This window comes from Hirundo rustica, chromosome 24 (assembly GCF_015227805.2).
Source record: "Hirundo rustica isolate bHirRus1 chromosome 24, bHirRus1.pri.v3, whole genome shotgun sequence".
In the NCBI taxonomy this organism is placed as follows: Eukaryota; Metazoa; Chordata; class Aves; order Passeriformes; family Hirundinidae; genus Hirundo; species Hirundo rustica.
The window spans coordinates 555,682-580,466 of NC_053473.1; the positions used below are offsets into that span (position 1 = coordinate 555,682).

General features: G+C 52.5%; 2 protein-coding genes across 7 annotated transcripts; both read left to right on the top strand.

Annotated features, from left to right (window-relative positions):
• On the top strand, positions 1-13,307 carry TMEM183A (transmembrane protein 183A). Of its 2 annotated transcripts, none has more exons than XM_040085312.1 (8): positions 1-129; positions 827-916; positions 3,817-3,972; positions 6,103-6,262; positions 7,675-7,855; positions 11,043-11,123; positions 11,770-11,925; positions 12,827-13,307. In XM_040085312.1, exons 1-8 carry the CDS (start codon positions 33-35, stop codon positions 13,010-13,012), a joined length of 1,107 nt encoding a protein of 368 aa, XP_039941246.1. In that variant the 5' UTR covers positions 1-32; the 3' UTR covers positions 13,013-13,307. The 2 variants fall into 2 exon arrangements, with proteins under 2 accessions (XP_039941246.1, XP_039941247.1); XM_040085313.1 differs by having other exon boundaries at positions 28-129; positions 6,106-6,262.
• A 152-nt stretch (positions 13,308-13,459) lies between these two features.
• LOC120762679 (alpha-1,6-mannosyl-glycoprotein 4-beta-N-acetylglucosaminyltransferase-like) lies at positions 13,460-24,776 on the top strand. Of its 5 annotated transcripts, XM_040085309.1 has the most exons (5): positions 13,460-14,435; positions 17,171-17,271; positions 20,891-21,020; positions 21,317-21,461; positions 22,382-24,776. In XM_040085309.1, exons 3-5 carry the CDS (start codon positions 20,910-20,912, stop codon positions 23,521-23,523), a joined length of 1,398 nt encoding a protein of 465 aa, XP_039941243.1. In that variant the 5' UTR covers positions 13,460-14,435; positions 17,171-17,271; positions 20,891-20,909; the 3' UTR covers positions 23,524-24,776. The 5 variants fall into 5 exon arrangements, with proteins under 5 accessions (XP_039941243.1, XP_058279403.1, XP_058279402.1 ...); XM_040085310.1 differs by lacking the exons at positions 13,460-14,435; positions 17,171-17,271 and adding an exon at positions 18,093-18,216; XM_058423420.1 differs by lacking the exons at positions 13,460-14,435; positions 20,891-21,020 and having other exon boundaries at positions 17,230-17,271.
• Positions 24,777-24,785: the final 9 nt, after the last annotated feature.

Sequence of the window (24,785 nt, forward strand, 5' to 3'; positions counted from 1 at the left end):
GTCCCCGCTGTCCCCGCGGGGCCCGGCCGGACATGGCCCCGCGCGGCCGCCCCGCCGCCGCCGCCATGCCCCGCAGGGGCGCCCGCAAACGCCTCAAGTTTCGCGCCGACGACGTGTGCTCCGAGCGGGGTGAGAGCCGGGCCGGGCCGGCGGGGCTGGGCCTGTGTCGCGGTTGACGGAGGCGGGGGCTGGTGAGGGAAGTGGGGACTGTGAGGGAAGGCGGGCCTGAAGTGAGCCGGGCCGAGCTCGGCCCTGCTGGTGCAGGCTTGAGAGGAGACCTGGACCTGCATTAGGGCCTGATGAGGGAGGTCTTTGAAGGGCATGGGCTTGGCCCGGGTGAGGGGGAATGCGGGGAAGGAGGGCGGTCTAGTCTCACTTAAGAGTGAGGTGGGCCCTCGCGGGTTTGTGCAGGCAGAGAGCTGCGTCCAGCAGGGATCCCCCAGTGGGGTTCTGGACGGATGTGTGGCAATGAGACCTCTTTACCTGTGGAGGAGGAGCCTGGGACCAGAGGATCAGCCAGGCTGGAATTGGATTGTGTGAGGGAGAATGGGATTATCGTTGGCTGAGGTAGTGAGAGAAGGAGAATTGCACTGGGCTGGGCAGGAGTATGGGTCTTCTGAGCCTGGTAGACCAATGGTATGGAGTAGAGACTTCCTGGGGATTCCTGGTCTGCGCCTCACTGCTGAGGCTCATTTTCCTGCTTGTGCAGCTCCTCGAGCCTCTGCTTCTCTGGGAGCTGTTCCCTTTAGGCATTATGACTCTTAGCCCTTCTGTCCCCACCCTATAACCCCTAATCCCTCTGACCCCTGTTTCCCTCTCTCTGCAGTGACAGTGGCAGATTATGCCAACTCAGACCCAGCTGTCGTGAAATCTGGACGGGTGAAGAAAGCTGTGGCCAACGCAGTGCAGCAGGAAGGTGGGTCTGCCCTGGGGCCCCAGCCTTCCCCATACTGCCTTCAGGTTTTGCTGGCCTCTGCATGACATGGGAAACTCCTTTTCCTTAAGCTGAGAAGATGTGTGTCCTTTAGTCCTGAAAATGAGCCTGTGCGACTCTGTAGACAATCGGGTGTTAAGGATTTAGACAGGAGGTTTTGCAGAAAGCCTACTGCTAGAGTTGCTGAGCCTTTGTTAGTGCCTGAGATGGAAAGGCTTGCGTGTCATCTCCTGCTCGAAGCAGAAAATAACATGATAAAAGTCTTTATTACTTTATTACCACATATAAAACTATAGATAACTTTATTAGCAGGTAAAGTTCTTTGCAGGGGGAGTAAGGTTGTGATAGTTCTGTCAAACGTGTTGCAAGGAGGTCTTGGGAGGGTGTTGCTGTTTATTTGGTGAACTCTGTAAACGAGTTTTCCTGGAAAGGTAGTGCAGTATTTTGTTATCTGCTTCTTCCTTGTATGGGAGCTTTCTGAAAGAACACACCCCCCTTGCTTGAGAAATGGTTAGGCCTTTTAAATGTAGCTGGTCACACATGTTGGAGGTGGATGTTGTTGTGTTGACAGTGATGATTGAACTTTTCATAAAGGGAAACTCTTGGTTTGCTGCTGAAATCTTGCATTGTTGGAGACAGTATGCACTTGGCATGAGTGCCTGTCGGGCAGTGGTGCTCTTGAACATCCTCTCCAGCTTGAGTTGCTTAAAAGCTACTTCTCAAGTTTTTAAGATCAGGGCACCTACCTCTTTTGTGGTCTCCTTTGTTTGGGGATTCCTCCTCCCATTCCTGCTCCTGTTCACCCATCTGTGTTCTGTCTCCTTGAGGCAAAGTCCGGCACTTCAGCATCATGCTGGCAAACTGCTGGTGTTCTGTGCTCCCTGCCCCCAGCATCATCTGCTTCATCCAGTTTATCCCCTTTCCTGCTGTGTTTCTGGCTCACCTCCACCTCATCCTGGTGACTCCAAGTCACAGCAGTTCCCTGCCCACCCCCTTCCCAGGTCTTTGCGGTGCAGTCTCAGGGGTTTCCCCTCTGGATTCAGGGATCTTTGGGATCTCTCCTCCCCAGCCCCAAGGCTGTGCTCCAGCCTTATCTGGTGCAGCCATGACTGTGCAGCCTTATCTAGCCCAGCCTTATCTGTGCATCATGGGGTGCCACGTGGAGACAGGAGCTCCAACCTTTGGCCTTGCTGCCCTCCAGGAGCTTGGCTTAGAGTGACTGTAGGGCTGAGGTGCTCCCCACAGCACACATCCCGTGGGAGCTTCACTGACAGGGAAGCCACGGCCAGGAGGAATTTTTCTAGCCTTTTCTCCTCCCCATTCTAATGCCCAGGATGGGAGGATTACAACAGTGAGCTGAAAAGAGGGTGCCTCTATTCAGTGGGCTTGTCCTGTTGACTCAGAGGTTGACTTTTCCTTAGTGGAGTGGGCTTGTCTTCTAAACCCCACTCTGAGTCCCTGTCAGTTTTGTCCTCTCTTGCTTGGCTGTATTTGATGTCTTAACTCACTGTCATTTGTGTTGCCACCTATTTCCCTCTCTTTTTACCTATCAAAGGTCATGTGGAGAGGGCAGTGGGGAAAATAACTGCCATGAATACATCCAGGTGGCAGGAAAGAATCCAGTTTACAGAACAAACTGTGCAAAGTGAGGTAGAACTGGTTTAGCAAAGCACTGAGGTGTGTCTAGTTAGTGGGTACAGTCAAGCCCTCTCTGAAGACTGTCTTACCATCTGCTGTCTTTTCATTTTAAAACCTTGTTTGGTGGCTAGAAACGAGAATATTTTTCACTTGAGTTTCTGTTCAGTTGATTGTTGTTGTTACTTGTTTTTCTGCTACTCTGTCCCTGTGATTCAAACAGCACATTTTGCTCTTCAGTGGCTCTGGTGACTGCAATATCTGGAACTGGGATGTATAAACCCTTCCTGGGCTTCAGTTTGTGCTGGGTAAAAAAGCTTGAACACTAAGCCTCCTTTGACCTCATGGTCATGTTCTATTCTTCACCCAGCATGTTGGGTTGAAATTCAGCTCTTGAATGAATTTCACAACCTGTTTGCAAAGCCTTTGTGCTGCTGTGGCAGTGCTGGTCTCCGTGGCTGTGCCTCACACAGCTGTAATGTAGGACCACACCTTTCTTTTTCCAAGACTGTCATTACGGACTCACATGTGGATTTTTCTGCCCTAATTCGCCCTCCATTTACAGATAGAGTTTTAAAAATAATATTTCTGAGCAGGGATATGTCTAAACGTGTCCCCTAATACAGGGAAAAAAAAAAAAAATCCCACAAAAAACCACCCCCCCAAAAAAACCCCAAAACTAACGCCAGCTGACTCAAGTGGCTGTTTTCCTCAATAGGCCAGAGTCTTTCCCTTCACTAAATTCCAGGTTAAGTGGAACTCCTGTGCACTTAACACTGAGTTCCAGCCGTGGTGGTTTGTGTCATCTGCCACAGGATGTTTGTCCTGTTGCAAAGGGAGAGAGTCTTCTCCGTGCTTATAAAATAGTTCTAGAGCAGGTGCTGGCTCCAGGCTGAACATGGCCATGCAAGGCAGCTCTGCTGTTCAGGGAAACCAGTTACCCCTTAGGAAGAGCCTGTTGTTTTATTTGGCATTGTAAATAGCTTCAGCTAAACCAGTGTGGACTGCATAATGTGCTGGTAATCATCCTCATTGTTCATTCTTTAAAAACAAGTAGCTGAATAATTATGTTTCCCATTCACTCACCCCTGCTAATCTTTCCCTGATGAGGTAATCCTTGAGCTCAGGACTTACTTGCTGTGTCACTCACCATAATGCGTTAAGGCAGTGGTTGCACTGAAGCATCTCCTGAACTTGGATCACCTTTTCCTCTCTGCTGTTGGACTTACTGTCATTTTTCATTCCAGTAAAGTCCCTCTGTGGTTTGGAAGCTTCCTGTGTCCCTACTGAGGAAGTTCTCTCCGTGTCGGGAGAGTCCTGTGACAGCAGCGATGAGATGGATACCAAGGACACCATCAGCGGGAGGGCTGCCTCGAGGAAAAAGAAGAGCAAAAGGCACAAAGGTGTGGTCACTTGCCCTTCCGGGGCTCTGTGGGGCCCTGCTGCATGTCCTGCACGGGGGATTCTCGTGCTGGTGATTTACAGGATGGTCATGGGGCTCTTGGAGCATTCTGGAATTTGTGTGTGCACAAAGAAATGCCAAGGTCACTTGTAAATTTGCAGGCACTTGGTCACAGGAGCTGTATTTGCACAAAGGCAGAGCCTGAGGGATGAAATCAAAGCCTGAGGGCTCCTTGCCTTTAGCAACTGTCCCTCAGCTTTGGAAAACAAACACTGTTATTCCAGAGTTGTGCAACTTTGCCACTGGCTGTGCTGCCTCACTGAATGAGGGGTGGTGGCAGCAGGCTTGCTTTGGGGTTGAAGTGCTGCTGTCCATGATGCAGTTGTTGGCAAAACACAAGCTCTGCTTTCATTGTGTTTCCAAGGTTGTGGTTTGTTACAAATGGGTTTAAAGGGCTCTTTTTCCAGCAAGGAAGTGCATTTGATCCTAGTGGCATCATAATACATTAGTTCAAGGGAGATGTATCCTTCAGCATTTACACTTTGTGCAACTCCATAGAAATCCATTAACAATGCAGTGTAGGCAGCAGACAGCTCTGCTGGACTGGGGAACCCTGCAGAAGTTTCTAGTAACAGGTTGCTTTCAGGCTGAGAAGCAATTTTTAACGAGTATTCTTGAGCTTAATAGCAATTTATGTAGCATGTGATCATCCACCACAGACTGAAGGTGGACAATGCTTCCTCTGGGAAGAGAGTTAAAAGATTATAACCTCTTTTATTATGGCATTCTTTGGAATCCTGACAAAATAATATCTGAGTTGCTGGAGCTATGAGTCGGGGAAGACAATATTCTGTTCTGTCTTGTCTCGTTTCTGCTACATGTGTAGGGAGGAAAAAAGGTGATCGAACAGTGATGCTTCTGGCTGCCTCTGAGTTCAGCAGTGGGGAGTTTGATGGCTTCTTGAGCCAGAGCTGACCCAGCAGTGTGTGTAGCAGCCCGTTGTGGGTGTGGCTGCCGTAACGCTGAAGTGCTATGGGGAAATTACCACATCCAGAGCTTTCTTCGGCAAGTGTCACATGAGGTTAAAGAACTGCCCTTTATATTAACCTGCTGTCTCAGGGTTAGATCTGGCACCCTCAAGTTCCCAAACACATCTTCCATGCTGGGGACCTCACAGCCGCTTTTCCTATTTAGCACTGGGCACAAGTTGTGTTTTCCTTTTCTGTTCTTAACCTTCCTAATGCTCAGTATTATTCACCTACTTATATTCTTTAAAAGTATTTTTTAACTCCTAAATTTGGAGCAGTGTCTGTGGAAAAACATGTGGTGTTAACTACAAAACACTCCTGAATAAAAGAAGTGTGAGCCCTCAGTTCTGGCTGCGCAGTTCTGACACCTCTGAGAGGAAGAACAGGCCATTCTCTCCATCTGAATTGCATTAAAAGTTCCCATTGAAGAAGCTTTAGTGAAATTAATTGTTTTTAAAAAAGCAGCTGATTGCCACATGCAGAACAGAATTTCCCTCCCTGACAGAATTCCTACCAAAATACTGTGAGCACTGGAACAAAGCATTGACAAGGCTGGCAGTGTCAATGATCAGGGTCTTCAAGTGAGAAGCAAGTTTAGTGACCTGTTGAATGTGCCCTTTTGATTAAAAATGCAGGAGCTTGACACTCTTTTACCTGAAGTTGCCTCTTTATTTTACATCCAGTTTTTATTTCTCAACCTCAGTGTGGTATTTCAGCTGTGACAGGGTCATGCACTGAAACAGGGTCCAGAAAAGCTGTGATTTCCATCCTTGCAACACAGAACTCATTTGGACAAGATGCTGAACAAAATGACCTAATTCTGTGTGCTTTGAGCTGAGCTGCTGGATTAGAAACCTCCAGAGGACCCTTTCAACCTGAATGCCTTTATGAATCTGCCACTTTTGCCATTTGTGCAGCAGGGTTAACAGTGGCAGGTGTGTGGACACTGATGGGAATGGGGAGCAGGGCCACTGAGGTTGTGCAGACTGGGGCTTGGCTGACTCTATGTGTGTAATTCAGCGGCACAGCGTGCAACACGTGTGTCTAGGTGGGAATTGGTGCAGATGTGATGTCCTGTGCTAATACACCCTCACTGACTTTAGAAGACACAGAAGGGGGAGGAGGAGAGGAATATCCCATCGACATCTGGCTGCTCCTGGCTTCCTACATCCGCCCTGAGGACATCGTCCGGTTCTCTCTGATCTGCAAGAAAGCCTGGACTGTCACTTGCACTGCTGCTTTTTGGACAAGGCTCTACAGAAGGTCAGACTCTAGAGGGTTTTTTAAACTGGTTGTGGGAGGTTTCAGTAGAGAGCAGTTCTCTGCAGAGCTGGAAATAAGGGAATAATTTCCTGTAGGCCTGGGCTCTGTCTATGCACATTGACATGGTGATGTGGGCCTCCCTTGGCAAGGGGTTGTGAAATATTCTTCTCCCTCAAATACGAGCTGGGAGAGCTGGGGTTGTTCAGCCTGGAGAAGAGAAGGCTTGGGGAAGACCTCCCTGTGGTCTTCCAGTACCATAAGGGGGCTTATAGAAGGGAGGCAGAGGGACTTCTTATATGGGTGGGTGGTGATGGGACAAGGAGCAATGGTTTTAAACTGAGGGCAGGGTTATCTTGGATGTTAGGAAAAAATTCTTGGCTCTGAAGGCAGTGAAGTCCTGGCACAGACTGCCCAGAGAAACTGTGGCTGTCCCATCCCTGGAGTGTCCGAGGCCAGGTTGGAGCACACTGGGATAGTGGAAGGTGTCCCTGCCCATGGCAGGGAGCCCATGAACTGGGTTTTAAAGTTCCTTCCAACTCAAACCATTATAAGATTCTAATATCACATCTGCTTTGGGTCTGGAAATGGATCTTTGTGGCGTATGTTCCCTGTAAAATCTCAGAGCTTTGTGTCCTTTTCTGCTTTCTGTGGCCCAACATTTGTATATATCAGCCTCTCCAGTGTGTATGGCATGGCCAGTGCTGAAAGGCAAACATCACTGGTGGACAGCTTGCCCTGCCTCAAGCTCTGATCACAGCCACCTCCCTGTAATTGGGCCATTTTGGAGCTGTATAGTGACAGGTGTAAGTGCAAGCAAGGAGGGCAGAGGGGTGGTCAACACTTGACACAAATCCTCCTGTCCCAGTGCATGCCACTGGGATATTCCTTCAGGAGAAAATGTTTTCTTTACACAGCTGTACCAGTTGCCCAGGAGGCACAAGCAGCAGGGACACAGAGTAGAGAGGAGCTGTAGTCATCCTCAGGCATGGTTTTTAGTGCGACATTCCATAGCAAAGGCTCCTTTGGAATGTGATCAAGGAATAGCCCTTGAGTGCAGGCATTCAGGCTGCTCAGGCCTTGCATAGAGCTGCAATCGGCTCAGCTGGGAGACCCTGGGAACCTGAAGCCTTTTGTGCAGCCTGCAGCTACATCCCTGGCTGGTATTTAGGCAAACTAGGAATTAGTGGGAATTGTAACAGGGTGTGTGAGCTGGAAGCCTGCCTGGTGCAGATTGGGGCTTTGAGCCTACCATGTGAAGTCCTGTCAACAGCACAGCCCCCTCGCAGCCCTCAGGGTTTCCCAGAGTCCTGTGGTCGGTCAGATGTGGAGTTTTCCTCTGACAGGGCTCTAGCCCTAGCTGGCCCTGCCCTGGCTGTGCCCTGGAGTTGACACCATCCCTGTGGGTTCTGCAGGCACTACAGCCTGGACGCATACCTGCCCCTGCGCCTGCGCCCGGAGTCCATGGAGAAGCTGCACTGCCTGCGCGCCTGCGTCATCCGCTCCCTGTTCCACATGTACGAGCCCTTTGCCGCCCGCCTCTCCAGGAACCCCGCCATCCCAGACAGTACTCCCAGCACTTTAAAGAATTCCAGAGTAAGTGGCATCACTCAGGATGCTAGGATTTATCAGAGGTGTTGCTGTTTCTGTTTGTTTTTTTTTCTTCTGGAAGAAAAGCAGATGATGTGGTGATGGTCACCAGCGAAGCTGGGGTGTAAGATGGTCACTAACTGGATATTCTCAGTGGGATTTGTAAAAGTGGGCTGGTTACTTGTACCTGTGGAGTTACGCTTTGGAGTAACTTCTGCCTAAGTCCTACATTACACCGTTGTAACCAGCTAAAGGGCCCTGGTTTCACTGGATGGCAGAACTGCCAGGGATGTTTGCAGCACTCCCCTCCTCAGAACGAGGCTCCATAGAATCAGCTTGTATATGTTTTGCTTTATTCTGACACTGTCTGCCAGAGTACATCTCTCTGTAACAGGCCTCTGGAGAGCTCAGGAGTGACACTGAAGCCAGGAGTTGTGTCACCCTGCTTTCCTGCAGGTCTAGTCTCGTGTGTGGGTGAGGTGGGGTGGTGACACTGGATTGAGCATGGCAAATGTGCAGAGCCAGTGTCTGCGACTGGGCTCAACTTCCGTTGGGATTTGAAGGGTTTGTCTGTGCTGTGGGCAGATAATTCCCTGTACTATCCCAGCTTGGAGCACTTACGTATCATAGCTCTTTAACTGCTGTTGACCATTAACTCTGAAATGCTTTTGTGTCTCTTGTTTGTTTTTAACTTGCAACTGGCCGATACTCTGTGAGCAGCTTAAGCAATGATGTGAATTCTCCACCCTCCAAACCCAAGGTCAAAAACCTGTTGAATGAGGTTTTTAGAGCCACACTGAAGTGGGTTTTGCTGAGGAGTTATTCTTTCTTTTCTATTCAAAATAGAGGAGCCTCATCTATCTGTACGTGTCATCCCAACTTTCTTCCTTCCTCTCCCTGTCACAGGCTGTCATAGGCTGGGGAGCATCCAGCAGCACACAGGAGGTGGTGCTGCAGCACAGGGAAAAGCACATTGCTCTGGGTGCGGTCTGACCTCTGCATCCAGAGCTCCTCCTTCTCTTCCTGTGTCCCCAGGCTGGGGATCTACATTCTTACCAACTGAAAAAGCAATTAATTTTGAGGAAATTCCAGTAGTCCTGAGCCCAAGCTCTCACTGCTCATGGCTGTAGGAGCTGGAACCCTGAGGCAGTGCTGGCAGGGTCAGCATTTCAAGAGGCTTCCTGGTGACATCATAACGGCTTTGGTGCCCACTGCTAGTGTTTCTCCTGCACTAACAATTGGAGGAGGATCCTTTAAGTGCAGTCATTCACTGTTCAGCTTTTAAAAAAGGAAATTAAATGGGAACAAGACTTTGTCAGAGCAGTAGAGGTTTAACCTAACCCCTTGCAGCATGAAAGAGCCACTCTGAGTCTGGTCTTGCTGTACTATTGCACTGCAGGACTGAGCTCCACCTGTGGGACTGTGCACAGCAATTCCTCAGCACAGAGGGTTTGGAGGAGGACCTGGCACTGCCTCCCCACATTCTGGCTTTCCTGGGCTTTGGTTGTACTTTTGTGGGTTGCTGACAACTAACGGCAACGCCTACCTAAACTGCATGTGGCTAGAGGAGAGCCCAGCCCCGGGTGTGATCCAATCTAGCTTTTCCTCTTTAATTTCCTTTTTTCTTTCCCTAGCCTAGCTTGTGTGGGACACTGGAGCCGTTATGGTGTCAGCAGAGGTGTTTGCCCTTTAAAGACACCCCATTATTTTGGGCGGAGCGGCAGCCGCACGGCGCGTCTGAAGGGCAGGACGGCTGACCCGAGGACGACATCCTCTGCCCCTTAGGAGGTACTGACCTTTTGTGCTTCACTACTTGCCATGACCAAACAGGTTGCTAGACCAGCCTGTCTCTGCAGGTGAACTACAAATGCCACTGATGGTGGAGTTAAACTCAGCAGCATCTGCTGCACATCTGAGTTGAAAGATCTCGAGAATGTTTTTAGTGGAAAAAACCTGAGTGCTGCTTCTTCCCGGGTGGAAGTTATTCCGTGCATGTTTCTGAGCTTTACTCCACAGAGCTTTGTTGTTCACCTCATGGAGATTGTGGAGAAAAAAAGTCCTTTAAGGACTCTTGTTTATGGATATGACTCTGAGTTGAAGTAGAGGGTCTTGTTAGTCAGTTTTGGTCTCTTTAGTGTCCCTGTGGTGGAGGCGGGCTCTGGCTTTGTTTTATTAGGATCATTCCATCCTGCAGTGAAGTTAAGTGTGTTCTTTGCCCTGCAACCCAGTCAGGCCTTCACTCTTCAGAAGAGACTGTGCATGGATCACAGGGAGTTCTCTTTACCCACATTATTTCTCCCTTTCCTGCTGACACTCTTGAAAGATAAGACCAGCTGTGGTGGGCTGGCATCTGTGATGTGGAAAAGCTTTGTGGGATGGCTGAACTGACTTGCCAGGTTCTTTCCTTGGCTGTTGAAGGCTGGTTGCTTGTACTGTGAGTGGCAGGCAAGGATTTCCCTCCTGCAGAAGTTCTTCTGAGCCTCATGCTCTAGAACGAGCTCCTGGGCTGGAGCTTGTGGCCCACACAGTGATAACTAAGTGAAACTGGAGCAGTCCTGGTGTATGTCTGCGTGGGAGGGCAGTGCTGGTGACTTCTGAGTCTGTTTGAGGCTGGTTTTTCATTTTCTGTTGAAAAGAGACAGAAGGTTGGTCAGACTGTGGTGTCCTGGCAGTGTTTTGGATTTGAAGCGATGACAGTCAGTGCTGGTGATGGCGAGGTCAGGGTTTCCATTTGACACCACGGTGGCTTAGGAACTTCTTCATTCATCCCCTTATAGCTCCTGTACTGTCTTTTTATTTCCCTCAAGATCCTTTCCTTCTTGATCCTTATTCTGTTCTCCGTTGTTCCTTACTTTAACCTTGTTTGGAACCCAGTTTAATGGGAGTTGCTGATGGGTGGAGGGAATGGGTGAATCTGCACCACTCACCCCTGCCCTAGGAAAGGGCCAAATAGCACAACAGGATTTTGCTGTTTGGCACTTCAGTGACTACGTGTTGCATGAGGAGTTGGCCGGCTTGAAACTGGGAGATCTACACTGCTGAGAGGGTTCTTCGATCATAATTTGAATAAGTGGCTCCTAATTGCTCCTATGTAATTGTGTTTGCAATTGGAAGCCTTTATGATCTGTTAAAACTTATTTAAAGTGATGCTTCTAAGGGTTTCATAATTTTCTGTTTCTTTTTTCCACCTCAGTGTCTGCTTTTCTGGTGCAAAAAGATTGTAGGGAACAGACAAGAAGCAATGTGGGAATTCAACTTCAAGTTCAAAAAGCAGGTATGAAAGAACCAGATCAGCTGTGACTTTTGTTTGAAGCAGAAATTATTTTTCTGGGGGTAGAGGGGAGGTGGAAACTTTTTGTCCGTTCAGACAGTAAATGCAAACTGAACCCCATGGTAAACTGAAGCACGTTGTGGAACTACACTCAGTTTTCAGTCTGTGTTACCAAGACATTTAGAATCCCACATTTTTATTTCGTCCTCTGGTATCCTTTCTCTGCTATAAAATGTGGATAATTTTTTACACCAATTAATCTCACCGTTGGGTCATCACTACTGTTACCAAAACCCAGACTGTCTGACTGCAGTGGTCAAAATGTTGACCAAAATCTGAAACTTCTTGTTATGCCATTGCCAAGATTTCTCAGGGAAGTGAAGACAGCCACCACTGCCAGGAAAAGCCTCCAGTAGTGGGTCTTGGGAGAAGCCAATAATTTTAGGCAACCTTGGGAATTGTGCAGCTTTCCCCTCTAAAGAAATGGTCCTGAAAATTGCCCATCCTGAGTGATTGCATTTTGATGTTAATTGTGACACTTTGCCCAAACACCTGGGGAGGAGGAAAGACCCTGCCAGGCCGCACTGGGGAGGAGCAGTCAAACCCAGCAGAGGTTCCTGCTTTGCTAAATCAGCCTCTTTCTTTCAAGTCTCCCAGATTTAAGAGCAAGTGTTGCAAGGGTCTCCAGCCCCCAATCCAGTATGAGGAAGTGCACACAAACCCAGATCAGGATTGCTGCCTGCTGCAGATCACCACCTTCAACTTCATCTTTGTGCCAATCGTCATGGGCATGACCTTCACCTTGGTGAGTGGGAGAAAGCTGCCAGGCTTTGCAGATGAGGTTCCTGTAAGGACATGAAGAGGGCACCTGGAATCTCCTGTGCTGGAATCAGGGATCATAGAGCCCAGCTCCTGCTCCTGCACAGGACAGCCCCAGGAATCCCACCCAGTGCCTCTTTTGGGCTGTATAAATCCTACTGCTCAATCAGTAACCCATTCTGGGAATGGTATGGTTAATGAAGAGAGGAAATGCTCGTAATCTGTCACGAGCTGTGGTTGTTCAGTGTGTGGGGGCAGGTCAATTACCAGAACTGCAGCAGGTACAGGAGATGGAGCAGCAGAAGTGGAGGCCTGCCCCTCACAGGAAAGTATCTCTTTATGGCAATTAATTCTGAGAGTAAAATCCCGTAAGAGCAAACTCTTTGAATGTTCAGTCCCAGATTGGAAGTCAAGGTCTCAGAAGTGGCCAGTGCTCAGGAGAGGTTCAATCTGGCCTCACTTAGGAGCTGGGCAGTGAGTTCCAGACTTCTCCTGACAGCCACTTGCTTCCAGGTTCACTTAGAATCAGACTCATAAAATTACTTTGATTGGAAAAGACTTTTAAGATCAAGTCCCACACTGCCGTGTTCACCCCTAACCCATGTGCCAAGTGCCACATCTGCAGGCCTTTTGAGCAGTGCAAAGGATGCTGACCCCACCACTGCCCTGGCAGTTCCAGTGTTCTTTTCCAACCCTTACTTCCAGTGTGATTACTTGGGGCTGCCAGCCAGAGAGCCAGTTTGGATCCAGTGCTGTAGCCTTGAGAGTGTTACTGTGAAACACCTTAGACTTGTATAATTCAGAGGAATTATAAAATCTAGAAGTGTTGTGTTGAGAACTCTCTTGGTCACTGTGACCTTCTGAAGCTCTGTTCTCTTCTCTTGCAGTTCTCCATCTCGGTGAGCACGGACATGCGGCACCACCGCGTGCGCCTGGTGTTCCAGGATGCGCCCGTGCGCAATGGGAAGAAGCAACGCGTGGAGCAGGGGGTGCAGGTTGTACTGGACCCCGTGCACAGTGTCAGGCTCCTGGATTGGTGGCACCCACAGTACCCCTTCTCCGCAAAGGCTTAGTGCTCTCCTGAGGCTGCAGGAGCCCACAGGGGACTGAATCTGGCAGGCTGAAGAGAATTTCTAGGAACCAGGAAATCCTATTTTTATTTCTGAAATAAATTCTGCGGTCTCCTTGCAAGTGGTTGAAGCTGCTGCGCTAGTTTGTATATGTATATAACTTCTGGTCAGTAATGAGCAGAGCTGAGTGTAAAGCAGAAACTATTTGTAAACACACTTTTATGTAAAATTGACATTTTATGATTTGAAAGGAGCTCCCTGGAACTGTTCATTTAAAATCCTTTTGGTGCTAATCAAAGTGGTCCTGTGTTCTCTTGTTTGGGAAGAAGCAGGAGGTTTTCCTTTCCAAGAACTTTCTGTTTTGCTTTCCAGGAACAAGTTACAAACAAAATCCATGTTTGTTTTATTGAAGCAGGATTGCGTTCATGCACAGTGCGATATTTCAGTGTCTGAGAAGCTGTGAGCAAGACAGCAGTGATCAACGATAATCTTAATTCTCAGCCCAGCAGATCTGATTTTAAGGGAAAAAAAGGCATAAATGGTCAAACAAAGGAATTAATTCAGAGAGGAGTTGTAAGGCAGAAGTCTCACTTGAACATAAAGATACTCAAGTTCTCTCACTGGTGTTTTTCTTTGAAAAGAACTAAACTTTTAAAATCAGAAGGTGTTTTTCAGAGAACATAAACAGGGAGGGAGAGGAGGGGCTGAACTAAAATAACTGAAGCAGTGACGTAGGACTTGACTCTGTCTTTTCAAAGAGCAGTGTGGAAATCTTTTCTGTTGAAAATCCCCAAACAACCACTGATCTGGCTTTTGACTAAACAAGTTGATTTCTGTGAGGAAGAAGCAACTCTGAAACTTCCTGTGGCTCTGGGCTGACTGAGAGGTGAGGGGTGCCGGGGCTGGGCCTGTCAGGACTGTGGTCTGACCAGAATGAGCCTGCCTGGAGATTTAATTGCATGCTTGGCTCCCTGGGGAGGTGCAGAGGAGGTGCTGCAGGGCAGGGCAGCAGCTGTGCAGATACAGAGCCTGGACTAAGCTTTGCTGCCTCTCAGTATCAGTTCCTCAGTCCTACTGCACATCACATCTGGTCCCAAGCAGGAGGAACAGCTCTTGTCTGTGTAGAATGTTCAATGAAGCTCCTGAAGCGGAGGGAGTTCTGCCATCTTGGTTTGGACTCGGTGGTCTTTGTGGGTCCCTTCCAGCTCAGAATATCCAGTGATTTGGTGACCCCACGTGACCCTGGTGTAGCTGCCCAGGAGTTTCTTGCATGTGCCTCTGCCACTCTAAATCACCACTGAGGACATCTGCCCCAACCTCGGATCTGTGTAGGAGGCTCTTCATCTTGACTCCAAACACATTTGGGACAGCTCCTGCCTCACAGTTCCCCTTTCTACTACTGCTGAACTTCTGTTGATGCCACCAGGTAAGTTTTGAAGCTAAATTGGTTTAGTAGAGATAAAAGGCAAGAAAACTGAGCTGTCTCTGTGCTCTTGGGGCTACCATGACAGCAGAACCTGGCCTGTTGCTGTTGTGGTGCAGGAGAAGCAGTACAGGGTTGGGGCTGGAGCTGTGTAAGGGCTGCAGGGGCTCCATCCCCAAGGAAGCTGCTCCAGGACAGTGGGAGGCAACAATCTTCCTTTTGCTGTGGGGTTAAACACCAGTGAATGTAGGGACAGGTGGTGAAGCTCAGGCAGTGAAAGGTCGTCAGGCTGCAGTTTCTGGTTTTCTGATGGTGGCAGCTTACTCAGAGCCTGGTTCTGACTGCTTCAGGCTGTTTCCTGCTACATTCTCTGAAAACTCCCTCCATGATGATGCCAAGGCTCTGGCCTGTTGATTGCTGTTTATACAGTGTCTGGAGGATGGGAGCAGAGGGCTTTGGTTCCTGGCTCAGGCTGATGGCAGGAGCATGGCTGGTGTCTGTGTGGCTGTGCCCTTACCTGTGGGGAGCTGCTCTGGAATGACAGCCTTGGCCCTGCTTTGGCTCCTGTGCAGAGCTACAGGACAGCTCCTAGGGCTGCGTGTTCCTGCCATCTGGCAAAGCAGGAATTCCTTCTCATCAGGCATATGGCAAATCCAGGGGCCAGAGGTGCTTGGCAGCTCCCAGAATTCCCTGGCTGATCCCAGGTGGTGCAGCTGGAGCAGGCAGCACAGGCTGTGACAGCAGGAAGCAGGTGGATGGGATGCTTCCTGCTACCAACAGACTTACTGGATTCAAATATAGGTATTTAGATACAGACAGATGCCCCTAAGCCAGAGGTGCCTCTTCCAGGCCAGGCTTTTTCTAGGCTGAAGTGTATGAAATGTACAAGAACAATTCTCAGTCTTTTAGTTTACAAATCTCCCAGTGATCCTGGTGCTGGAGCTGTGCTGAATGGCAGTGCTGGCAGGGATTTGGAACATGTTCTGATCCATGTTGGGAGGCTGGGGAGTGGCAGGGATGCTGTGGAGGAGGGATTTTGCCTCTGTGTAGAGCCGCAAGTGCAGGTGTTCCCCTTGGTCCTTACCCAGAACATCAGACCATGAACCCTGGGCTGTGGTTTTCTCAGTGAGGGGTTGATACCAAAGCTCAGCCCTGAGCAAGTGATTTCCACCCTGGCCCCTGAGCCCAGCCTCTCTTGAAGCTTGATTGCCAAATAAGTCCTTGTCAGTGTCCTCCACGGTGGGGTGCAGTGAGTGCACCTGCAGGAGTGGGTGTGGTTTGGTGTCACCCATTGCTGTAGGACATGGCTCAGAGGGGTCCTCAGTGGTGTGGAAATGGAGCCCCAGATCAGCATCACGGTGGCTCTTCTTGCTGTGTGAGGCCCTGTTCTACCTTTGCTTTGTCCCGCTCCTGAATAATGGACGGGCTGTAAACAGATCCTGCCTGGCTCTCTGGTTTCCTACGGGAGACAGGGAGACTTGGCCATCACTCTCACCCTGCTCCTGTCCTTGTCAGGGATCCAGAGTAAAACAGGAGCTGAGCTGGGTAAGGAAAGGCCTGGGAGCTTGGGGAAGGGGCTGGGCCCTGCTGTAGGTCTTCTTGTGTCTGTCCCATCCCAGTCCCTCTGCTCTGGCCCCCACTGGGGGAACTGGTTCCCACTGGCCCCCTGAGCTGGGTGTGCCTCTGCAGCCACGGGGCCCTTTCAGAGCAGCCTTTGTACCTGAGGCTTATCTTTCTTTTTCAGCTTGTTCTAAATGCAAGCAAAAATATGACTTTTGGCCTCATTTCAGTCACCTCCCTGTTTCCCCATGTCAGATATTTCAGTAAGCCGAGTGTGTTTGGGCTTGGGGCCAGAAGGAGGTCTGAGAGTAGCTTTGGGCACCAGGCTCTGGTTGGTTCCTGGGCACTGGGGCTGTGCTGTGGCCCTTACAGGGGGGCAGGTGGAGGGACCCTTTTTCAGCACCCAAACACCATTTGGGACTTGCTCCACAGCACAAATGGATGACTGGATGAACTGGTTCAGGCTGGGCTTGTGACACCTGCTTTGAGGGCAAGAGGACCCAGGATGTTTGCCTAGGCACCACGAGCTGTGTCCTACCTGTGGATTCCTTTCCTGCTCCAGGCAGGCTCATGGATGTGCCTGGAGAGGGTAAAATCCTGCCCCAGCACTGCACCCTGAAGTGGCCTATGGGGATCAACAAGGGTGGCTCTGCTGCTCCCTTTGGCAGTGCTGGCTGTTCCTATGGCAGGGCTGCTGCACCCTGAGCATTAGGGACCCAGGGCTGTGCTGGGGGTCACAGCCCTCCCCCTCTTCCTTTCTGTGGGGGCAGGAAGGACCAGGTTTCCTTCCTGTGCAGGGGTGGGAATCGGGGCAGCTGTGGTGTGAAAAGCCCTCCCCCTCCTGCAGCTGCTGCCAAGCCCCACAGTCCTTCCCACCCTGGGCCACTGAGCAGCAAAGCTCTGCTGGACTGCACTGTCCCGGGTCCTTTGGCCCTCCTGGAGTCCTCCAACCCCTGCCCAGGTGGGAATCCCAGACTGCCTCTGCTCCAGCACAGGTGGGCTGTCCCCACTGAGCCCCTGGGACCCCACTGGGACACAGCCACCATGGGAGTGTAAGGATTTAAACCCAATCGATGTAGGAAAAGTGAAAGCCAGCAGATCCAGGAGCCTGGGGATGTCTCTTCCACCTTCCCGGCACCCTCACCTGCTTCCTGCTCTACCTTATCTCTCTCTTGCAGAGGCTCCATGTGCTCCCATGGGGAACAGCCGGGGCTGGAAGTCATCATGAGGAGATTTGTACAAGACAGAGCCTGGCAAGAGACGTGAGGCCTCCCTGAAGGTAGGAGACGTCCAGGCCAGCAAGGAGAGAAGGGAAGTGGGATCCGTGTTTCTATGTGAATAAATAGGGTGGGGGGAAGGGAAGGGTTTTCTCCCTTGGGATACTGTGGGTGAGTTGCCTTGTGTGAAGGAGCTGATCTGGTTGGGAGCTGGGGACAAGCGATGCCATTGGTGACTTGTGGATGTTCCAGAGCCATGTTCCTGCTCTGGGTCTGGAGGAGGGAAGAAATGGGAGAAAAGGTTTGGAGGGTGGAGGAACAAACCGGGCCACAGAAGAGCCCCATGTGGCCCACATTGGTTCATTGGGATCAGAAGGGGCTTCATTACCAGCCCAGCTGCAATGCCCAATGCTCCAGTGAGGAGCTGGAGTGTGTGGGGAAGCTGTGAAGTCCTGGGGCTACATCCCAGGTGGGATCCGGGTTCTGCCCCGGCCTGGGGTGCCAGGCATGCAGTTCTGGCTCTGCAACCCCAGAGGTTTTTGCCACCTCAGCACAAGAGCTGGAAAATAAATGGGCAAAAAGCTGTGCCAGCTCCGTGTTACCAGCTCTGTGTCACCAGCTCCTGGCTCGGTGAAGTGATAGGTTCGTGCCAGACTTTGGGATGCTGAAGCTTGGCAAGAGCCCCTAGCGGGGGCTGGTGCTGCCCGGGGGCCTGGAGCTGCCTGCGAGGATGGGGTCGGTGGGACACAGCTGGTGCCATCCTGGGATGCTCGTCCGTGAGGCTGCCACAGTTCCCACGGTGGGCTGGGGGCCCTTGGCCCGTCCCACGTGGGTCGCTGCCGGCTTCGCCGGTTCTCTCCTGGATCAGAGGCCGCCGGCGGACGCTCCTCCTCTGCGGGAGGCAGGCAGGGACTCGGGGTGGGGCTTTGACGAGTGAGAAGAGTTCGGCGAGCCCGGAGAAGTTGCCAGGGCCGAGCGGCGCGGAGAGGCGAGGCTGCCGCCCACAAGTGAGTCTCTGCCCGTGGGGGTGCGTCCAGAGGGTGCTTAGGGACCCGGGGGAGAGGGCAGGGGGCTGGGCTGGGGATTCCCCAGCTGTCAGAGGTGGGGTCAGGATTGGTGTAAGTGTCCCTCCCTGCAGGGACTCCCCTGTGCTGTGGCACAACTGAGCCGACCAAAAGCTTTGTCCCCCGGAGCTGTGTGCTACTGAACAGGGCATTTCCCCTCCTTTGTCCCTGTGGGACAACCCTGGAGCAGAGACACCCATGGACAGTGGGGCCCGACCCTCGTCTGACTCCCAGGGGGCTCAGCAGACCCCATTCTGCACAGCCCCGAATGGCCACAACTTGCCCGTGGGGGCCATTGTGCTGCCACAATTTGCAGTGTCCCCCGCCCATTTCTGCTGCTGGGGTCCGTCCCACTCCTCTCCATCCCGGGGACCTCCAGGGCGGGGCACTGAGCTGTGCTGCAGGAGAGCTGGTGTTTACTCTGCTGGGCGACATAGCCTTTTTCCGTGCCTCAGTTTCCACCAGCATGGAAAGGTGCTCCTGGCAGTGGGAAGGAAGCTCTTGCTGTTCCTCCTCCGTGTGCAAGCAGCCCTGCTCTCCCCAGTGCCAGCGGAAGCAGCTGGAGCTGCCTGCGCAACGGGAGTTTCCTTGGGGCCTGGTGGGACTGAGGCCGGGAATGGACTGTTCCCTCCCCCTGCCCTGGACTGAGGCTGGGGTGGAGTTTGGCTCCAAGCAAGTGGCTTTCAGCTCCTCCTGGCCAATGTCCCCACAGCGGGGTGGCTTTTGGGGGCATCTGCAGTGGGATGCTGAGCTGTGGGGAAGGGGTATGAGGTGCTTAGAGCAGGGTGTGGGGACAGGGATACTCTGTCCCCACACTCTGCAGGCACTCCCTCTGTACAGGGAGGCACTTTGAGCTGGAGCAGGAGGATGCTGCATCCCTTGTTGTGCCCGCTTACCTGGGCTGCTTTGTTCCTCCATGGAGGCAGAAATCCAAAGCACAATTAGGGTGTTAATTATGGGGCTGCACTTGTTACCTTCTGTTCTGTGCCTGTGACCCCTGTTCCCTGTGGGCTGCCTGCTTCTTGGGTGAAGTTGCTGCCTGTGAGAGCTGAGGTGCTGAGCAGCATCTTGTTTTCCATGAAGGATGGGCCTTTGGCAGCCAGACATTCCCCAGCAGCCAGAAAAACCTTTGGCCACCCAGAGTGGCCAAATGCCCAACCTGGCATGTGGCCAAGCCTCGTCCTTTCCAGCTCACCCCATGGTCTAGCTGGTAGATCACAGAGTTCAGGGCTTGGAAATCCACATCCAGGGTGGTGTTAGGGTGTGATGTCTCCATGGTTCAGACAGATCCCTAATGCCGTTCCCCCCATGAGCTGGTGAGGTCCCCCACGTCTCCAGAGCTGTAAGGGATGGAGAGGCCTCACTCTCTGTTGGGACCTGGAAAGAGTTTTTGAGCAGCCCCAGGAGCTTGTTGTCTCTGCCGGGAGTCAGTCCTGCCCTCCCTGGGAGCGTGGCTCTCTGACTCCAAGTGTTTACCTCCAAGGAACGACCTGTGTCCCTGGGCGGGGTCAGTGCTCCAAGGACCAAGGACGGAGTGGCTGTGGATCAGATCGGGGTCACCTGCTCGGTGCCAGCCTCGAGGAGCTGACTGCCCCTCCAAAGGACTCCTGGGCACAAAAACTGGAGGGTTCTCCTTAAATAAACCCAGCACACGCTCCAGGACAGCAGCCCCAGAGGTGCTGTGCTCCCATCTGTGGGGCACACGGGTGGGCTTGGAGCATCCCCTGCACAGCAGTGGTTAGGACAGAAAAGTGTTTAGGACGCTGTCCTGGGCAGCCCAGCCTTGGTTTAGGAAGGCTTAGGAGGGCTTTTCCTCCACATTTGCATTCAAAGCTGCTTTGACCAAGCCAAGGCACTGTGAGCTCTTTGGATGGGGCTGAGGGTGTTTGTCCTGTCAGGCTGGGGATTCACCCAGGCTCAGCTGCTTGTCTTCCAGGGCAGCACTGTCATATTTATAATGGAAAAAACCCAGGCAAACACAGGAGCCTTTTAGCCTCCTCCCACACCTCTGCTACAAGGTAAAATATCTCAAGCTCACTGCAACTTCTGGAAGGTGACACTGTCCCCTCAGGGACGCCTTTCTTGTCCTACCAAACAGGGGGTGGGGCTGGGACAGGGTGAGCTGGTGCCTGCCTGGAGGAAGGTGGGGAGCTGATTCCTCCTCACAGTGCAGGAAGAGCAGCCTGGGCCCGTTTGAGACCTGAGTGTTTCCCAGGCCTTGGTGACAAGTCCTGGGGTGTTGGTGACTGGTCCTGGCATGTACCCATGACTCAAAAGTTTTTCCTGAGGCACTGTCACCTGCATTTCTTCTGCTTCCAGCTCTGGGGTGCTGCTTGGGATGTCCCAGGGCAGCTGAGGTGTCCTGGGGCTGGTTTGGGGGGATTTTGTACCTGGCTGATTTTGTCCTGGTCAGGTTACGATGTCCCTGTCCCTGCCTGCCCAAAGGGGACAGTGCACAGGTGGCCCCTGATGCCCCATGGCTGCCCTCAGGTGTGCACCTGTGGGTGTTTGGGACAGGGTTGGAGTCCCAGGGTTGTATCCAGGTGCTGTTGCACTGTCCCATCCAGGGGGTGGTGGCTTTCCCCAGGCTGTGCCCTGACATGTCCCCTCTCCCCAGGCCTCAGCCAGCAGGGGCCATGCGATGCTCCTTGAAACGCTCCCTCACGGTTCTGCTCGCTGCCTCTTTCCTTCTCCTCCTCCTCCTCCACCTCCATGGGGACAGCCGGCAGGAACAGGATCCCCTGGAGGTGAGTCCCCAACCAGTGATGCCCCACTGGAGAGGCCATTGGAGCATCCTCTCTCCCTTCCTGCCCCACATGGACCTCAACCTCAGCTCTGTTCTCTTCCCTCCCCCATGTCACCCCCAACCCCCAGCTTTGCCTTCTCCTCTCCCTGGGGTTGCCTGGGCAGCTTTACCCCCCTGAATCCAGGAGCTGGAGGGCAGGACAGGGGCTCCCCTTTGCTTCTGGGTCCCCCTGTTGTCATCCGGCCTTGCTGCATGGTGCTCTGGGGTGTGACCTGGTTGCCTGTGACTCCCATGCAGGTGGAGCTCAGAGGCCTGGCTCCTGACACGATCCTGCAGCTGCTGCAGCCAGAGGGAGCCCAGCGCATCTTCAGGGACACAGTCGAGCTCTCTGCACTCAACGTCTCATACCAGATCCTCGCTGGCTCCCTGGCTCCCCAAAAAAGTGAGTGGTCTTGGCCCCTCTGGGTATGCACAGCTGCATGTCCGAGCATGGACCTGCCCCCTCACTGCTGCTGGGGCAGGGAGAGGCTGTGTCCAACCTTTTTGGAGGGGGACCTGCCACAACCTCCTCGAAAACCTCCACAACCTTCATTGCTCGCTCTGGGGATGGAGGAGTTGGGGAAGCTCCACGTGCTCCACGCAGGGTCCAAGTTTCTGCACCTTGAGACTGGGGTGACCGCAGGTGTTTTGGGCTTCTCAGACCTCCCTGAGGAGGGTTGCTGAGATCCCATCTCCCTGGGGTTGAGGTTCCAGTGGAGATGGTGAGCTGGACCACTAGGACAACCCCACAGTGTGGGAGAAGTAGGTCAAGCTCTTGGACAGGTGCACAAGAAGTAATTCTCATGCAAACCCTGTGTGAAGGAGCTCAGGGCAACCTGTGAGGCTGTGCTGGAGCCAGCACAGGAATGGTGCTGTCCCGACTGGCAGAAGAGAAGCTGAACCAAGGCAGCCAGTGCTGGGCCATGGGGAGGACAGAAGGTGCCTGATCCCAGTGTGGGTGCATCTCCATCAGGTGTGGAGTGGGGAACACTTCCAATAAGCCATTCCTGCTCTATAGACTTGCTCTGCACTGTTACTTGCCTGGGTTTGTCTTTTTTAAGGTGTTTTTCAGGAATATTTCTTCAGAGGAGCCCCTGCCTCCTCAGCCTGCCTCTTGCTGCTATTTGGGCCAATTTTGGGTCCTTCCTGAGACACTGAAGGCTTCAGCTTCAGGAAGGACCAGGTTACAAACAGCACTGACCCTCCAGGCTGGCCATGGAAAGAGGTTTTGGAGCCCTTTCATTACATCTTGCAGGGAAGAATGTCACTGTGGTGATCTCAGGTAGCCTCTCTGCCTGTTCATGCCTTTCCTTTGCCTTGCAGAATTCCTGGCAGTGGGAATGGCATCTGTACGGAGGCCGCGTGGTTTCTACCTCCTGGCCACACTCCAATCCCTCTTCAGCCAGTCCACGGAGGAAGAGCTGCAGGAGATGGTGGTGGTGGTGCACCTGGCTGACACCAATCCTAGCTGGAACGTGCGTGTTGCTGCCACCATCGCCCAGAAGTTCTCTCGCCACATCCTGCTGCACCGGCTCCTGCTCATCCACACTCCCCATGAGTTCTACCCCACCCTGGAAGGCCTGAAGAGGAACTTCAACGATGCAGAGGAGCGGGTGAGGTTCCGCTCCAAGCAGAACATAGACTACGCTTTCCTGCTCAACTTTGCTGCCAACCTCTCCTCCTACTACCTGATGATAGAGGATGATGTGTGGAGTGCCAGGTCCTTCCTGACAGCCATCCGCAGGGCACTGGCTTCCCAGGAGGGCTCCAACTGGGCCACCCTTGAATTCTCCAAGCTGGGCTACATTGGAAAGCTCTACCGCTCCAGTGACCTTCCTCGCCTGGCTCGCTTCCTCTTTCTCTTCTACCAGGAAATGCCCTGTGACTGGCTGCTGGTCCACTTCCGCCAACTGCTCACCCAGAAGGACGTGATCCGCTTCCAGCCATCCCTCTTCCAGCACATGGGCCTCTACTCCTCCTTCCAGGGCACCGTCAACCGCCTGGAGGACGAGGATTTCCAGGCTGATGCCTTGGACCTCCCGGACAACCCGCCAGCATCCCTGTACACCAGCATGTCAGTCTTCGAGAACTACGAGCCCCTCAAGGCCTACAGCTCGGCACAGGGGTACTTTTGGGGCAAAGACCCAGTAGCTGGCAGTACTTTTTCCATTGTGTTCCAGCAGCCAGCCCGAGTCAGCCGTGTCCGGGTGCGCACGGGCTCTGCAGAGCGCCCAGGTGATTTCCTGCGCGCGGGGCTCCTGGAGCTGGGCCAGCACCAGGGCCGCAGTCAGGACTGCTCGTCCTACATCCCCGTGGGCTCCTTTGAGAAGGGGACCCTGGAGCAGCGGGGCCTGGAGAGGGTCCTGCCTGGGCCCGTGGAGTGCGTGAGGATCCGGGTGACCCAGGACCAAACCGAGTGGCTCATCATCCAGAGCATCGATATCTGGACCACAGCAGGCACTTGAGGATAACACCTGTGGCAGGATGTCAAAACAGCTGGATTTGGTTCTAAGAGGTCCTTTATTTTTCACATTCCCTTTCTGCATAAGAAATTAAGTCATTGACTCCCACAGCGTCGTGTCTGGAGAGATGGGAACCACTACTGTGGGCTGTGGATGGGTCTGGGAGTGGGGCCCATCAGGATGCTCCTGCTGGGAGATGCCCCAGTGAGGGGCACAGAAAGGAGAAGGGGCTTGGGAATTGAAGGCTAGGCAGTAGAAAACCTTTCCTCCTGGGGAGGATGGTGTACAGTGCAAAGCTAATCAGCTAATTAACAAACCAGGTAATTAATCAGGCAGTGGTATTTTTTTCAGCCTCTCCACACCATACTTGCTGTAAGTTTTCCAAAACTCTTGATTTCTAACTCCCTCCTCTCTGATCCCATTTCCTAGCTGCTCCTGGAGGGCTCAGGGGAAGGTCTGGGGGTGCTGCTCACCACACTCCTCACCCTGCAGGCTCAGCCGGTTCGTGGCAGCAGCAAGCTCGCACTGATGCCCGCCCATTTCCCGGTGCCGATCGGGGCCACCAGATGGACCCATCGGCCTGGCCCTGGGCAGCACCTCCCAGCAGCGCTGCTTGTTCCTGCCCTCGAAGGGAAAAAATCAGTTCCCTGGGACCTCACCTCGAGTCCATGTGGAATTCACATGGAGAGGGAAAGACAAGTAAGATGGGGCTTCTACAAAGGGAAGGAAGGCCCAGAATTGAGCACCAGGGAACGAAGATGAGCCAAGGAAAATGTGACCTTCATATAATGTGAAGTTCTGGGTCCTTTTTAGCCTAGTGTGGTGCTGAAGGGTAACTGGGGTACACACAGGCTGCCAAACATGCTGTTTGGGTTTGTCTGGCAGGGTCATCTTGGAGGGCTGGATGCTCTACTAGCAGCTGCTGGCCCCAGCACACAGGGCAGTGACTGGCACCCCTCCCAATTAGGCTTTTAGCAACAATTTCTCAGCTTCCTGCAAAGGAAGAATTCCAGTCTGCTCAGTTTTCTTGTGGGATGGCCCAGAGAAGTTAAGTCACTAACCTGTGCCAAGCAGCACTCTGGTCTGCCCATGTTCCAAGCCTGGCTCTCCTGGAGCAGGACAGTTGCTGTCAGCAGGGAGCAGTGGAGCCATGGACACTCCTGCAGTGCCATAACCACAGCTCTGGCTTGAGGTGGCATCAGCTCACCTGCTGGGCAGTGGGAGGCAGATGGAGAGCCCCAGACCCAGCATAATGGGATTTTTCC

Coding starts and splice junctions, on each gene's coding strand:
- TMEM183A (XM_040085312.1), top strand. CDS start 33: ATGGCCCCGCGCGGCCGCCCCGCCGCCGCCGCCATGCCCCGCAGGGGC. Junction 3,973..6,102: donor GAAGAGCAAAAGGCACAAAG/GTGTGGTCACTT, acceptor CACTGACTTTAG/AAGACACAGAAGGGGGAGGA. Junction 11,926..12,826: donor TGGGCATGACCTTCACCTTG/GTGAGTGGGAGA, acceptor CTTCTCTTGCAG/TTCTCCATCTCGGTGAGCAC.
- LOC120762679 (XM_040085309.1), top strand. CDS start 20,910: ATGCGATGCTCCTTGAAACGCTCCCTCACGGTTCTGCTCGCTGCCTCT. Junction 21,021..21,316: donor AGGAACAGGATCCCCTGGAG/GTGAGTCCCCAA, acceptor ACTCCCATGCAG/GTGGAGCTCAGAGGCCTGGC. Junction 21,462..22,381: donor CTCCCTGGCTCCCCAAAAAA/GTGAGTGGTCTT, acceptor TTTGCCTTGCAG/AATTCCTGGCAGTGGGAATG.